The sequence below is a fragment of the Dasypus novemcinctus genome, chromosome 7 (genome assembly GCF_030445035.2).
Source record: "Dasypus novemcinctus isolate mDasNov1 chromosome 7, mDasNov1.1.hap2, whole genome shotgun sequence".
Classification (NCBI taxonomy): Eukaryota; Metazoa; Chordata; class Mammalia; order Cingulata; family Dasypodidae; genus Dasypus; species Dasypus novemcinctus.
In genome coordinates, this window is record NC_080679.1 from 127660048 (window position 1) to 127676315 (window position 16268).

Sequence of the window (16268 nt, forward strand, 5' to 3'; positions counted from 1 at the left end):
TTATGCATGACTGTTCTGCAAACAGAACCTCTATAATTTGAGAGAGAGAGACAGAGCAATAGAGAAAGAGAGAGAGATCATGTGCCTCCTGATATGCTGCACTGAGAAGGCCACAACCTCACTTCTATGATATTCCTGCCAAAAATGCATACCCTTAACTCTAATCATGAGAAAATATCAAACAAGCACAAATTGAAGAACTATACAAAATAAATAGCAAAAGACTGGTGATGAGCTGCTCCAGATTAAAGGAGATCTTCAGACATGACAATTAAATGTAACATACTTTCCCAGATTGGACCGTGGACCAGAAAAAAATTGTTTTCTTTTGCTAGAAACAACGTTAGTGGGACAAAAGTAAAACTGGAATAAGGTTTGTAGATAAGGTAATAGTACTGTATCAATCTTAATTTCCTGATTTAGATAACTGCTGTGATTACAGAAGTGAATATCTTTGCTTTTAAAAATAGACACTGAAATATTTCAGAGTAACAGGACATTGTGTCTACACTTACTCTCTAAAGCAGGGGTCCTTAACCTTTTCTGCTCCACAGACCCCTTTGCCAGTCAGGTGAAAACCACGGAACCCTTACTAAGTCTGCACTATACTGTGTATTATTTAATAATTTTATCATACCCACACCAACACATCCCCACAAGAATGATGTTTTTTTGAACTTCAATGTAAGCTCACAGACCTCTTGTTACGAACCCCTGCTCTAAAGGAAAAGACAATAACATGCCTAGAGAAAGAATGATTACACAAATATGGTTAAACACTGTAGGATGGGTAAAACACAAACGAAAATTCTTTGCACTGTTTTTTGAAGCTTTCCTGTGGTCTGAATATTTTCCAAAGTACAGTTTCAAAAGCATAGATGGTGATGATTCTACTAGAACCAAAGAACTGTTTTAAATGTATTGATCTTAAACATTTTTAGTTTATTTGTTTATTAAAGTACAAAATGGGTTATCTCCCACCCCAGACCTGATCTCCTAAAGTAATCATTGTTAACTGTGACATATATTCTTGTGCTCTTTCCTTCATGCTGCAATAAATGCAACTACTGATATTGCAGAGAAAGTAATATTGCACATTGCTTCAGAAGTGGGCTTTAAAGTCAGACTATTCAGATTAAAATACTGCCTCCCACACTTTCCAGCTATGTAAACTCGGGCACATTTCTTCACTTCTCTTAGATTTCCCAGCTGTAGAATGTGAACGGTCACAGCACTTATCAAACAGTTCCCAGGTCATGATTCAATGAGGCAGAGAATACAAAGTAAAGCTCTGGCCCAGAATGAGTCCTAAAAAACATGAGCCCTGAAGCTTTAGCTATCACAGACCATTGGCCTTAGGGCTGGCCCCCTGTCACCCCCTTAGCTCTGTTTCTCTTTCTTTTTGCTTTCACATTTAAATTACGATCGTCTATTATATGTATCCTTTCACGAATTTTAACTTTCTGAAACAGGGGCAAAGTAAAGGGTTAAAAATGAAAAGAACTGGTGAAATCCTCCTAAAACAGGGATCTTCAATCAACAGCTCGGTTTTTACCAGATTTTACCGGGTTTTAAACTCACCCTTCATAGACTTCCCAGCAGCTGCTGGCCTGCTCAGGGACTTTGTTATCAACACTTGCGGTTATCAACCCTCCTAACCCTCCAAGGTCACCCTTCCAGGGCACAGGCTAAGTGGCTGGATACAGGCAGTCATGCGAACTCAACCCACATCAAGTGAACTTTCTACCAGTCTTACTATCACGTGGTCCAATAACAATGTAATACCATCACGACCCTCCTTTGAGGCATACGGTACATACCAAGTACCCCCGGCACTTCAATCCTCACAGCAGCTCTGTCGTAGGTATTATTAGACGCATTTCCAAAAGAGGAATTATGTTCAGAGAAGGGCACCTGCTCAAAGGTCTAAGTGGCAGAGCTGTACGGGAAACCAGACAGTTCATTCTCAAATCTGAATCACTTCCAATATGCTTGACGGCCTTTGCATTTATACAAGTACACATTTTGGGAGAAATGCTATTTATTACAAGCGGTCCTTTTGAGGACTGCACCATGTTTACTTAACAATCCATGTAAGTTTTCTTGAAATAACCTTTCTTGAGTTTTCTGCTTAGTGCTATTCACTGTACAACAGAGGCACCTGTCTTTCAAAATCACACCAGAGAAGTTCACCTCCTGCAAACAGCAGGACAACACTGCCTGGCAATCCTGGAGGAAGTGAACAGCCTCTGAAGTGACCCATGGCTTGACGCCAAGCAGGCTGCCAGGAAAAGAAACAGAAGTCACTGAACAGGAATCCAATTATCTTTTCTGGCTCTCTTCTCAAGGACACAAGGATGGGGGAAATAAAAACCTCAATGAAAGCCAAGGTTTTGGAGATAGGCAAGGAAATGAGAGGAACCACCCTTATCAGTCCACACTTCCCTGCTTCTGCCCATAAAGTGCACTAGATCCAGGGATAACCCTGCTCTCTGCGAAGCTTAAGGAGAGACTAAATCTTCTACAGCCTACAGAGATAAGGCTGCCCAAAAGGGGAGGAGCACGGAAAGGAGAGGGACTTTTCGGAACCCTTTGCAGCTCCCTCCTCTTGAGGCTCCACTGCCGGCTGAGTTTCCCTGGGCATCCAGGCTCTCGCCCTAAGCACACCCTGACAACTTTTTCTTCCTCACACTACAGCATTTATACACATTGCCAGAGAGCAAATGAAGAATTCATTTTTCCTATCCCATCCTCTCATATGCCCTACCTGGGTGCCCAGAGACAACGGCGGCTCTAGGTTAAAAGGGAAACCAAGGATTTCAAATACAAGGCAACATGGCCTGAGACAATAGTGCACAGGGATAAAGTCCACGCATATTTAGTTAGACCTAGACAGACCTAGACATTGTTAGGGCAGGGACTGTGTCTGCCTCTTCCCCACTGAATCCTAAGTGTGCGATTAACTTCAGTTGTTGTGTAAACAGCTGGGTTCAAGTCCTCAAAACCTTAATTACTAGGTCTGTCACATTCATCAAGCTACTTGACTTCTTTGAGCATCAATCTCCTCATCTGGTTATTTGTTCTGATTTAAAAGTGAACACAGGGAAGCAGATGTGGCTCAACTGATAGAGTATCCGCTTACCATACAGGAGGTCCAGGGTTCAAACCCAGGGGCCCCTGGCCCATGTGGTGAGCTGACCCATGCACAGTGCTGCAGCACGCAAGGAGTGCCATGCCACGCAGGGGTGTCCCCCGTGTAGGGGAGGCCCACGCATAAGGAATGCGCCCCACAAGGAGAGCTGCCCCATGCAAAAAAAAGCACAGCCCGCCCAGGAGGGGCACCGCATACATGGAGAGCTGATACAGCAAGATGATGCAACAAAAAGAGACAAAGATTCGCAGTGCTGCCAAGAATGCAGACAGACATGGAAGAACACACAGCGAATGGACACAAGAGAGCAGAAAATTGGGGGGGGGGGGGGTGAAATAAATCTCCAAAAAAAAAATAAACAGATATTTAGCACAATTTTTGATACATGGTAAATGCCCCATTACCATGGGCTATCATTATTACTCTACAATATTAAATATAGGTCCACAATTGCTTATCCAAGACTCCCAAGCCAGATGTTCTCTGGATACAGAAGCTTCCAGGACTTGGAAAGGTAAAAATAGTGCACACATTGTATAGTCTTCAAAAGAGGCTGAGGCTGGGGTGGCAACACATAATCCAACATAGTAATAATTCTGCAGGGAAACATGCCCTAAGCAGATAAGTCAAGACTATGCGCAGCCTCGTGTCAGTTCAATGACAAATGAGTTGAGAAGGTTTTCAGAGCTTTTTGGATTTGGGGGTGGCAACAAAGGATGTGGGTCTTTGCTTCCTAAAAGCACCCAGTTACCTACTAGCATGCTTTGTTTGCACTGAGTCCACCAAATGTGCAAGGGCTTGCAGTGGTGAGGACATGTGAGGCTCTACGATGCTGCACTATGATGCAAGACAGATCTGGAAAACTGCACAGCATGAGCCCCCTCAGTTTCTTCCAGCTGTCACAGGCCGGGCAGCCATGCCAGGTCAGATTGTCCCTACCTCTCATCTCTTCTCTGAAGGACAAGAAGGACAGGAAAAAAAACAAGAATGCCCACAGGTACATGCAGGAATCTCCCTCGTCATCCTTCCCTTTCTTCATGTTTTAATAAGGGAAGCGGGATGAGGAGGCCAAATGAGTAAAGCAGTTGTATTCAACAGTTTTGTATTTTTCATGTCTGAGAAATTCAGAAAAGAAGCCTCATGAACAAGTAAGGTCTCTAGTCCCTTTCCAGGTCTCCTGGTGTCACCATGACAATGAAGAATACGCAGAAGATACTAAGCACGTCTTCCCAGGCTGGACAGCGATTCCACAGTGCAGCCCTGCGTGTGTCCTGGGTGGAGGAGGACACTATTTAAATAACCCACTACTCAACCCCAAGACGACTTCTGCTACCCAAGAAACCCCAAGACTGGCTGGCTGTAGACGATTAGTAACAGGCCAAAAGAACGCAAACTTATCATGAAACTATGTGGATGAGAGGGCTGAAAAACGGCAAGTTTTTCCTGACACATCAACTAAGACAGTCCAAAAACAAAAGTGCTTTCCATCTAAACTAATGCAGTCCCTGCTCCCCAATTATTTGGAAATGATAAGCCTTGTAAAGGATGCCTGGCTAGGAAATCAGGGATTCATTTAAATCCCAGTTCCAAAATCACCAGTAGAAATCACCTCATATTTCTGGGCCTCAGTTACTTCATGTATTGGGTTAGGATACCAACATCTACCCTTCACAAGTGCTATGTAGATATTTAAGTAAGATAGATAAATGCCTAGCACATAGGAAGTAATCAGTAAATGGAAGCTATTAGACTGCAACTAATACCAAATACAACTTTGTCTACAATATTAAGCAATGCGGAAATGCAGAGTGATTTGGGCTCCAGCCAAATATTTTAAAAGCTAAGCCATTTTGCTGGCATTTATGTGTATTCCCTGTTAAAAAAAGGAATAACAACACTCACAACAATTTTTTTGGAATGCCAAAGTTACTTCCCCTTTCTCTCATTATTTTTTAAACCCTTCATGAAACAAACAAAAAGTTCAAGGGAGCATATGTGGCTCAAGTGGCTGAGTACCTGCCTCCCACATGGGAGGTCCCAGGTTCAGTTCCCAGTACCTCCTGAAAAAACAAAAACAAACAAGTAAAACAAATGAAAAAACCAACGCAGGGAAGCTGATGTGGGTCAGTGGTTGAGTGCCGGCTTCCCACATACGAGGTCCTGGGTTCAATGCTCAGCCCTCAGTATCTCAAAAAAAAAGTCCAAGAAACCAAGCTTCAAAAGTTTTGTTTAAAATAAAGCTAATCCCTTCTATCCATACAAAACATGTCAAGAAAAAAAACAAAATCTCCCTCAGGCTCTGAATGAGAAGTCTTGATCTATGATTTGGAAAAAAAAAAAAAAGGCAAGGAGAGGGCAGGAAATTCTAGAAGATTAATTTCCCGAGTTCAGTAAAGCAGCTGACAATCCTCGCTGAGCAGTGGCTTGAGCTTGCTGAGTTCACGCGCGTCGGCAGCGTTTTCTGAGCACGAGCTGTGCTCCAGGCTCTGGGATCCAGTTGTGAAAAGGCAAGTTGCCATCACACATAGAGCGCTTACACACAAGTGGGGCTGTGCAGTGCCACGCAAAGTGAGCCACATTAAATCACACAAGATACGACATCTTAAAAAAAAAAAAAGACAGGCAAGATTCTATCTCAAGGGAACCTAGTCTAACATAGGCACTGCACACAGGAGAAGCGACCTGTCTGAGGGCAGAACCAAACTGGCAGCAAACCACCTTCTTGACTTTCCTCTGCACGGTGCTGCCACCTGTCCTTAGGAACTACTTCGCGAAGAGGCAAGTCTGTTCATTCCTTTGGGACCTCCGGTAAAGCTCCTACCCAACCTTCAAAACCCTCGATTGCTCCAGGCAGTTACCACTTTCCTCTTCTGCCTTCCCACAGAACTCTACATACCTCTGTTATTGCACACACTATACTTCATCATAACTATTTGCTTATTTATGTTTCCCACCCATACACCATGAGCTCCTTGAAGACACGAGCCATGCCTTGAAAACTACAGCCAATGCCTAAGTGCATACCACGTGGCAGGCGTGTAATAACTTTGCATGTGCTCCCTCACTTAATGTTCACAATAGCTTGATTATGTTATCAATGAAGAGACTGAAGCATGTGTTGCAGACCCCATAGATGACATATTTCACATCCATGATACCCCAGTCCCACCCCCAACCTCATCCTTCCTAAAAGAAACTTGATATTGTTCAAATATCCCCCTCCTTCACCAGGTCAAGAACTCCATTCAGGGGGGCTGGACCTCTTCTTACGACCAAGAAGTTAAAGCATGACGACTGAAACCAATCACAGACACCCATGCCACTTCCCAGCAGTGCTGGGGCTGGCATGCAGGCAGAGCCACTCTGGCCAGCGGGATGGAAGACTGGAGAGCTAGGACACTTCTGAGAAAGGATGCCTTCCAAGAAGCAGTGTACAAGGCAACATTCTTCTTCCTTGGACACTGCCTTAACTACTGCCAGGCTTCTTACCTGAGATACTAAATTTCCTTACATGAACTTTAAACCAGGTGAATCAAGAGTTTTTGGACACTATCAGCCAGAAGCATCCTAATATGCACATACAAAAAGTGGTGGAGCTGTGGTTCAAACACAGACAAGATGACTTCCTGGCCCTCAAAAATGTAATGATTAGACTTACTCTCACCTCCCATCTCTGCAGCACTTCCACCATTTAGCATTAATGCCTAGCACATTAGCACTTGTTAATGTCTAGTAGGTGAATAAAAATGTGAATAAAAGAGAATTTAAGCTCAGCTTTCACAGACAAAAATTAGAGCCCTTAACACGTAGAAAGCCTGCTGACTCCTCAGGGAGGCTGAGGTTAAACACATCTGGAAAACAGAGTCCATACTAGGGCAAACACCAGAATCCTGTAAGCACCAGCTTTTCCAAGTCCAAAACCAATCTCAGAAGACAGAGCAATGAAAAAAAGCACAAAAGATTCATTTTCTGCAGGTCTCTTTCACAATGTCTATAGCACCCATTAGCAGTCATGCAAATTTCCCAGTCCTCCTTCCATCTTGACCTTGATCCAAAGGGCCACACTCTAGGCATACTCAGAGAGAGAAAGTGTGTGTGTGTGGGGGGGTGTTGCTGGCAGGGGAACAGAAACTCTTCAGCACCTCTGCACAGTCCAGGTTTCATTCACGAGAGTTCAGTCCTTGAATGACGAAAGTAGTCAACCTCAAACTCAGCTGGGCCATGGGACCCACCCCCCAACAAGGGTGCATGAAGAGCCCTGATCTCTAGAACCTGAACGATAACCTCCAGGCCGTCCACAGGTCACAGAAGAGTCCCTGACAACCCACACTATTTCTGGCCTGATACCCAGGCTAACTTCAAATCAGTGACTTTGAAGGTGAAATGCTCCGTATCCTATTACCAATTCCATTCCCTAGAGAAAATCAGTGAGGGCACTTGTCATTCATGAAGGGCCACTCACCAAGACATTTTCTTCCACGTCCCATTTACTGCAAGACACAATATACAGTTGAACTTCAAGGCAGCAAATGTTTGTAAACCTTCCAGCATAAAATCCTCGTTATCTGTTCACTAGGCTTACTCCCAAAGCACCAAAGGATAAAATTTTTTGCTCTCCATCAAAAACCAAAGAAAACTCTATGTGTTCTAGAATGAAATGTCCAAAAGTCAACAGTGTCTAACTGAGTGTCTTCTTGGAAGCCAAGGGGTCATGTTGATTGCTTACAAAGGATTTTATTTAAGGAACAATTCTGATCCATGCCAAGGCACCCAGGTACAGCTTACCTTGTAATTGCTAGAGTTCACCCAAGAGGTAGCGAGTCCATCCACAAGTTTATCTAACATGGTCTGGTCATGCTCGAGGTCGGCGGACTTCTGTCTGTCTGAGAAATAATCGATGAGTTCCTGGCCGACCTGCAGCCGCTTCCCTACGTCCTTCTGCAGCACCTGTGCCAGGCAGGACTCCATGCGAGGCTCCATGGTGGGATTCAAATCCAGACCCAGCAAAAGCTAGCAGGCAGTCAGGACGACCCCTCCTGGTAAACGTGCCCCGGCGGCTGCCTCGTTGCTCGTGCTCGCCAAAGGTTACTAAGAGCCTGTGTTTCAAAGATGCAATCCGGGGAATGGCAACAATGCACCATGTGTGTCTGAAGAGCAGCTGGGAGGATATTAAAAGTCCAATTTAAATAACTAGTAGGCGATAAAGGAGTGAGTGGCAGAGAGATGCTACACTATTGGGTCTGAAATACTTCATAATTCAGCAGTCCATTCTGAAAAATAAGAGAAGAGAATGATAAATCAGCAGATTAAACACTCAAATGTTATGAAACATTAAATCAAAGACAAAGCGATGCATGCTGCAGAATCACTTATAATCACAAGAGGAGTGAGAAGCATGAACACTTGGCAGCCACATCTGAATAACATAATTATTATTTTTATCAGGAAGAACATCAACGCCCAAAGAAAAGAGCCAATGAGCTACACAGTTGGCCGGGTGGTTTTTTACAATTTCCCAGCTTGTAAATTTCCAGTCAGGATAGCAGTCTTCTCACTTCGGTTAGCATATTTATTTGTAGCATGAGTTTTGCTTCCCACCAAAGAACCTAACACCACTCTGTGTCTGAATCGTTACAGGCACAGCAGCTGATTGCCACACACTCCGTCTTCTTAACAACCAAGTGCTGGAAATGGGGCAAGAGCCACAGAAACACCATCGACCACGCGGTCAGCTTGACAGTCAGTGTAGCCCCTGCCTCCCCTGAACCCCAAAGAAAAGAGAGAAACCAAGAAAGTGAAAAGATAACAGGCTCATATTCTGATCAGTTTCTGACAAAGGAGTCTCAGCTACCAAGAGCTTGGGCTTGGCATTCTGTTATTTAAAAAAAAAGAGAGAGAGATCTCAAAATCATCCCTTGGATAGGGCAAAACATATGATACGGGAAATCGCTTTAATAAGACAAATTGTACGCTGGCCAGTTGATCTACTGCTACTGGAACAACTATTTGTTGTTCAAACAACGAGCTAATCTACAGCTACTGGAAAAACTATTTGTTGTTCAAATAACTGAAACAATTATTTCATATTTTAATTTCTTCTCTCCTGGGACCACTACTCAATTTCTCTCATTCTAACAGAAGACGACCCACAGAAAACCTACCTTTCAAGATTCACCACCTCCCTGATACTATACAAGATAGAAATGTACTTCACACCAATAGGAAATCCTAACTTCCTGGGGTTTCAGCAGGTAAATCAAGTGAAATTAAAATTCTAGGCAGGGTGAACAGAGCAATTCTCTCTCTTTCTGATACCAGGCTCTTCTCCATCCCTACCCCCAACATAAAAAGAGCAATGCTGAGAGGTGAGGAATTTTCTTGCTTGTTTGTGTCTGCTTTATATTACTGAAATAATGAAAATGCTTTAATAATGATTGAAGTGATGAACGCACAACTAAGTGATTATACCAAATACCACTGATTATACACTTTAGATAAACTGTGTTTTATTAAAATGTATCAATAAAATTGATTTGTTTTTTAAAAAAAGTAATACTGAGTTAGAGAATCATACTGTTTTTTAAAAAGAATCACACTTCTTTTTTTTTTTAAAGATTTATTTTCCCCCTTCCCCTCCTCCACCCTGCTGTTTTTGCTGTCTGTGTTGTCTTTTCTTCTCATTTTCTCTTCTCTAGGATTCACCAGGATTCGATCCTGGAGACCTCTGATGGGGAGAGAGGTCCCGTCAATTGAGCCACCTCAGTTCTTGGTTTCTGCTGCACTTCACCTTGACTCTCTTCTTGTCTCTCTTTTGATGAGTCATTATCTTGCTGCGTGACTCACTTGTGCAGGACACTGGCTCACCACGCGGGCACTAGTACAAGCACTGGCTCACCTCCTGGGCACTCGTGTGGACATTGGCTTGCCACGTGGGCATGCTTTCTCTTCTTTTTCACCAGGAGGCCCCAGGCATCAAACCCAGGTCCTTCCATAAGGTAGGCGGAAGCTCTATCACTTGAGCCACATCTGCTTCCAGAATCAGACTTTTTTTTTTTTTTAATTTCTCTCCCCTGCCCCCCAGATGCCAGTAGGAATCACATTAAGTACAGTCATTCAGTAAGGAAAACCCTCCTTCGAAACTCCTGGCATTTAATTATCCATCTTCAACTTTACTGTTTCTAACAATGCAGGAGGGTTGGGGGTGGCACGGCATTCAACAAGACTCACTATTTCACAGGGTAATCCTTAAATTGAAGAGGAGCCTGCTTTCTGGTCATTTCCACAACCTGGAGTTAGTACCTCCATCACACAAAAGAAATCTTCAACACATAAAAGCAGTTATTTCCCTTCATTCCAATTCTTAGTCCAGACAAACAATCTCCTGTCCAACCAGCTCTTGTGTAGCACTAAAGAAGGTATCAATGATACCAGAAAACTGGAAAAAAACCAATGCAACCTTTTCTTTCTGGGACCAATATTAGCCCCAGAAACAGATCAAACAACCTTAGGCCTTATGATGGATTAAAATGGCTTTGGGGAAGGAGACTTGGCCCAAATGGATAGGGCGTCCACCTACCCATGGGAGGTCTGTAGTTCAAAGCCCTGGTCTCCTTGACCCATGTGAAGCTGGCCCTTGCTCAGTGCTGATGTGCACAAGGAGTGCCCTGCCACACAGGGGTGTCGCCCACATAGGGGAGCCCCACATGCAAGGAGTGCAGCCTGCCCAGGAATGGTGCCGCACACACGGAGAGCTGACACACACACACGGAGAGCTGACACAACAAAGTGATGCAACAAAAAGAAACACAGATTCCCCATGCCGCTGATAAGGACAGAAGCAGTCACAGAAGAACATATAGCAAATAGACAGAGAGAGCAGACAACTGGGGGAAGAGGGGGGGAACAAATAAATAAAATAAAATAAATAAATAAATAAACAATAAAATGGCTTTGCTACTCTTCCTCCACCAGGGTGGAGTCTGAGGCCCCACCCACAGTAACTCTGGACTTGGTCCCAAGCCTCCCTTTGGCCAGTGGGACATCAGCAACTGCAAAAGCAAGCAGAGATTTGGTGAGTGAGCAGTAGAGCCTGCCCTGTTAAAATGCTGCCCCAAGACTGCCAGGTGTGGGAAGCTGGCCTAGCCTACTGGAAGATGAGAGGCCATGTGGAGGAGAACAAAGACACTCCAACCACCAGCCAGCAGCAACTGCCAGGCATGGGAGCGAAGCCAGGCTGGACCACTCAGCCATTCCAGGTCATCGCCTGCCTGCAGCTACACAAATAAGTCTACGGAGACAAGCAGAGAAAGTACCCAGCCAAAGCACAGAATTATGAAAAATAATCCTCCCCTCTTGTCTTAGGCCATAAATTTGTGGTGGTTTGTTACACAGCAATAGATAACTGATACAATCTTCCCCTAAATAGCTAGTTTCCATCCTCAATGAAAAAAATTCTCATATCCTTTAATCCCTAAGTGGTCTAAAATCAATACACTAGCCAATAATAATGATAATAATACTGTTTTTACCCATCTGTACGAGATGTCAGATTCTATGCTATCTATACCATCTCTAATTCTCCAACCAACTCCATAAAGTAGTTACCAAAACCCTTACTTTAAGATGAGGAAACTGAGTTGAAGGTAGGTGAAGTATTTTCCAAGGCTGCACAGCCACTGAGTTTCTTTTCCCAGGCTCCAAACCCTTATTAGAAATCTGGCCAGCCTAGTTCTGTCTGACTCAGGGAAAGGACATCAGACCAAGAAGCAACAGGCAGGAAAGCAAAACTGCATTCCTTAAGTAAACCCTAGAAAAGGTACCATTCGCTCAAATTTCTCTACTGTGATTTTAAAATAGGTGTATTATACATAAACCTCCTCTTCTACTGGACTTGCACAAGATTTCTCACACATAAACATGTGCTTCTTGAAGGTAATCATGCAATAAAGGCTTAGTGTGCTCAAAACTCGGCCAGGAAGTCATATAGGAAACCCCCAGCGTGGAAGACACTGGAAGCCCGTGGGCATGAAGCAGACTGGACCCTCTCTTTTTACTTTTCCTTCTTAATTTAAAAAAAGTTTTTAAAAAGTCACTGACTAAAAGAATAAGAAGAAAAAAATTAAAAAATAAAGTCACCGACTATTCTTATTTAACAATTACTCTTTCTAAACTAGTGTTTTATATCTTTTTTCCAGTTTCTTGAGCATTTTCTCTGTCTCTATTTTCAAAGGTATTCAGGGAATAATATTAATCACAAAGTTCCAAATTCACAAGATACAAAAGAGCAAGGCCTTCCTCCCACCCCTGTCTGCTGCCATCCAGTTTCCATCCCTAGAAGCAAATAACGTCACTTGTTTCTTGTATAGCCTTTCAGAGATATTTTTAGCCATCCAGGCAAACAGGTTAGGTGTCTCCCCCAAGGAAGATATTTTTAAACATTTAAAATTTAATCATATAAAAAGAGATATAAAACACATAAGCATAGGCAAAACTTCCTAGGGCAGCAGAGTTTTACAAAAACTTTGAAAGCAGAGTTGTATAAAAACTCAAAGAGCAATAAAGTTGGACATCTTGACCTCATCCTGAGTGGCACTGGGAGGAAAACCAGCTCTACAGACATTAAATAAGATTAGGGGTGGAAAAAGGCTCAGGGTATTTTCACCATATCCACTCTAAGGCATTGAGATCCAAAACCATAGAGAACTATCAGCAGTGGAGGGTGGGAGCAGAACAGAACCAACCATAAGCTCGGCAACTTCTTGGTCTATTACAGATCACTCCATAAAGAAGGTAAAAGTTGGATCATTTTTCCCTCGTGGCATAAAAACAGCTACTATTAATATTTCTCTTAAGTCTATGGGCTGGCTGGGCTCAGCTGGGAGATTCTCCTGCTCGCCTCATCGAGACCTAACCATGCAGCTATAGTCCGCTGGCGGCTTGGCTAGGGCTGGAGAAGCTAAGAAGGCATCAACACGTGCCTGGGGTGTTGGTGGCGGCCGGCAGCTGGCTGGCCCTCCCTCCACGCGTGGCCCCTTACCACTCAGCACAATACCCTGAGGCTCATTCCTGAGCGGCTCGAGCATTCCAAATGGCACACGTACATGCTGCTGGGCCTCTTGGGGCCTGTTATCCAAAACTTGCACCCCATCACTTCTGCCACATTGTATTGGTCACGGCCAGTCACGAGGCCAGCCCAGATTAAAAGCACAAGGAAATAGTCTCTGCCTATTAATGGGAGGAGCTGCGTAACGTTGTGGCCATGTTTTTCAATCTAACACATACATATTTGATAGGTATTTATAGAATGAATACACTGTTATTCCATGTTTATCAATCACTTAGTCTAAATATCTCAATTACTTTTATTTTCTCGTTGTGGTGGTTTGGACCTGTATGTACCCCAGAAAAATATGTTCCTGAATTTAATCGATTCCTGTGTGAGCCCATTGTAAGGAGCACCTTTTGATGAGGTCATTTCATTTAAGAAGGTGTGGCCGACCTCAATCAGAATGGGTCTTAATCCTATTACTGGGGTCCTTTATAGTCAGAGTGAAAATCAGAGAGAGAGAAAGCCACAGAGAGAGCAGCCAGAAGCTGAAATCAACAGAACCCAGAAGAGAATGGAGAGACCAGGAGATACCGCCATGTCCTGCCATGTGACAGAGGGACAGAGGGGCCAAGGATCTCCGGCAGCCAGCCCCAGAATGCTAATCTTCAGGACAAAAGCTTAGCCTTGATGATGGCTCGATTTGGACTTTCTTTTACTTACAAACTGTAAGCAAATAAAATTCCCATTGTCTAATCCAACCCATTTAATGGTATTTGCTTAAGCAGCCGAGTCAACTAAAACACTCATCAACTTATTAAATAACACATCTCGCTAGAGAAAATACAGAAGATGTAACTATAGCCTATGACTCAGCTTGAAAGAGCTCCTAACCTACTGGGAGAGGGCAAGACTTAAAACACACAAAGTTCATCACTCTAGAAATTCAACACAAACACAAGATGCCACATTTAGATTTCAAAAGGTAGAATACTGCACCTGCCAAATAAGGGGTATGAATAAGTAACCCTTATTCAACACAGTGTACCCTAATGTAATACATGGACTACAGTTAAGAGGACAACTACAATGGTAATTCAGAGAAGGACTGAATCGAGGAGGCCTAGCAAGACAGAGTCAAAACTATATAAACAAGATGAGCTTGAGCTCTGTTTCAAAGAGTAAACAGGATTTGCACCAATCAGTTATAGCACTTAAAAGGAAAATAAAGGATAAGCAAAGTAAGGGAGGTGGGAACTTACGAATGGTTGAGGGGAGAAGCATGGTAGGTCAGAGACAGTGAGATACCTGTGAGAGGTAGGATTAATCCCATTTTGAAGATAAGGAAATGAAGTTCAGAAAGTTTATGTTTAAATTTTTTTTTAATAAAAAATTCTAAAAAACTGTCCAAGGTTTTAAAGCTAATAAGTCTCAGGCAGACATTCAAACCCAGATTTGCCTAAAAAGGGAAATTTTAGGCTGTATTTATGTTACTAGAATAAACATAATTTTTTTAAAAACCAGGACTGCAGAGTGATTGTAGCCCAGTGGTTGAGCACCTGCTCTGCATGTATGAGTTCAATCCCCAGCCTTAAAAAAAAAAAACACAAAAGGACTATATAACACAAACGACAAACCCTAATGTAATCCATGTAATTAATAGTACAATTATAATAATATACTTTCATCGGTTATAACAAATGTACCACAATAATGCAAGGTGTTAATATTAGGGGGTGGGGTGTAAACACAACTTCTATAAATTAATTAATTAAACAATCAGATCTACCTAGTCCCAAGGTTTGTATTCTTTCCATTATTCTACAATTCTCTTCTCCCTCCTCACTGAAAGTCTGAAACATGGACTCTTAAAAATTGAAACATGGGAAGCAGATGTGGCTCAAGTGATAAGACCTCCGCCTACCATATGGGAGGACCCGGGTTCGATCCCTGGGGCCTCCTGATGAAAAAGGAGAAAAGGCGTGCCTGTGCAGTGAGCCAGTGCCCACATGGCGAGCTGAGTGCCCGCGTGGTGAGCCGAGTGCCCACGTGGTGCCCACGCAGCAAGCCGAGCACCCGTGCGGCGAGCCGAGTTCCCATGTGAGTGCCTGGGCAGCAAGCCGAGTGCCCAAGCAAGTGCCTGTGGGGTGAGAATTTATTCATACTACATCAAAAGGTGACATGTTTCTACCAGTAAAACAAGTTCTTTTGCATGAGGAGGAGCTTTTAACAATTACAGTAAGTCTGAAGTAGAAAAAGGAGCTCTAGCATGCCCTGCCATGTCTAAGTCAGTTCTTGTTTCACCTGTTCCTTCTGGTCCTTCCTTCTCTTTCTCCTCCTCCCTCCCACACCGCCAAGCATTTTTACAGTCACACATCCATTCAGACAACAGTTATTAAGTGGCATGTGTGTACTATGCCTGATATTAGAATCCACAGAAAGTAAGATTTGGCCAGTGTCCTCAAGGAGCCTTGAGAGAAGCTGCAGAAGAACGGAAGTCCTAAGCCAGAGGTGTGGATAGTGGTGCAGGTGGGAGAGAAGAAGTAAATCTTGCTGCCTGGGGAAGCAAGTGATGCCTCAGCTGAGAAATGAAAGGACCAGGCCATGAGGCTCCCACATGCACACCCGGGCCCCACTCTGCCAGTCCCTATTTAATTTGCAGTGAAGCAGGCCACTCCCCTCATTCCCCGAAGACTGGAGACTCCAGCCTCCCTGTGGCCATGTCTGTGTGTGCTCGTTTCCCTCGGTGGACTCAGTACCCCAATGGATGGCACACCTGTGACCTCCTCCACAATCCCACTTGCTCAGCACAACTGCCCATCGCTCTAGCTCCTTTGTCCAAGCATACTGCGCCGACCACCTCAATTCCATAGACCCCTTCTCGGCTTCACTTTCCTTTCATCCAGATTAAAGTCCACAGTGCTGACGGTTTAAAGTTACCCTCAACTTTCTGTCCCTGAAGTAGTTAACTAAAATCCTAACCTTGGATAAGTTCACCTGTTGATCAGCTGCCTTCTCCATGACTGCACCAAACAACCGAACATGCCACGCGCACGCACACACGCACGCACA

At 43.7% G+C, this 16268-nt stretch overlaps 1 protein-coding gene across 6 annotated transcripts in view; it reads right to left on the minus strand.

Moving 5' to 3' along the window:
- Positions 1-16268, minus strand: part of CLASP1 (cytoplasmic linker associated protein 1) — a 283348-nt gene that overhangs the window by 234424 nt on the left and 32656 nt on the right. For all 6 annotated transcript variants that reach the window (XM_058301168.2, XM_058301167.2, XM_058301165.2 and 3 more), the window contains exon 2: positions 7937-8421. In XM_058301168.2, the coding sequence (XP_058157151.1) occupies positions 7937-8131 (195 nt within the window). In that variant the 5' untranslated portion in view covers positions 8132-8421. The remainder of the gene's footprint in view (positions 1-7936; positions 8422-16268) is intronic.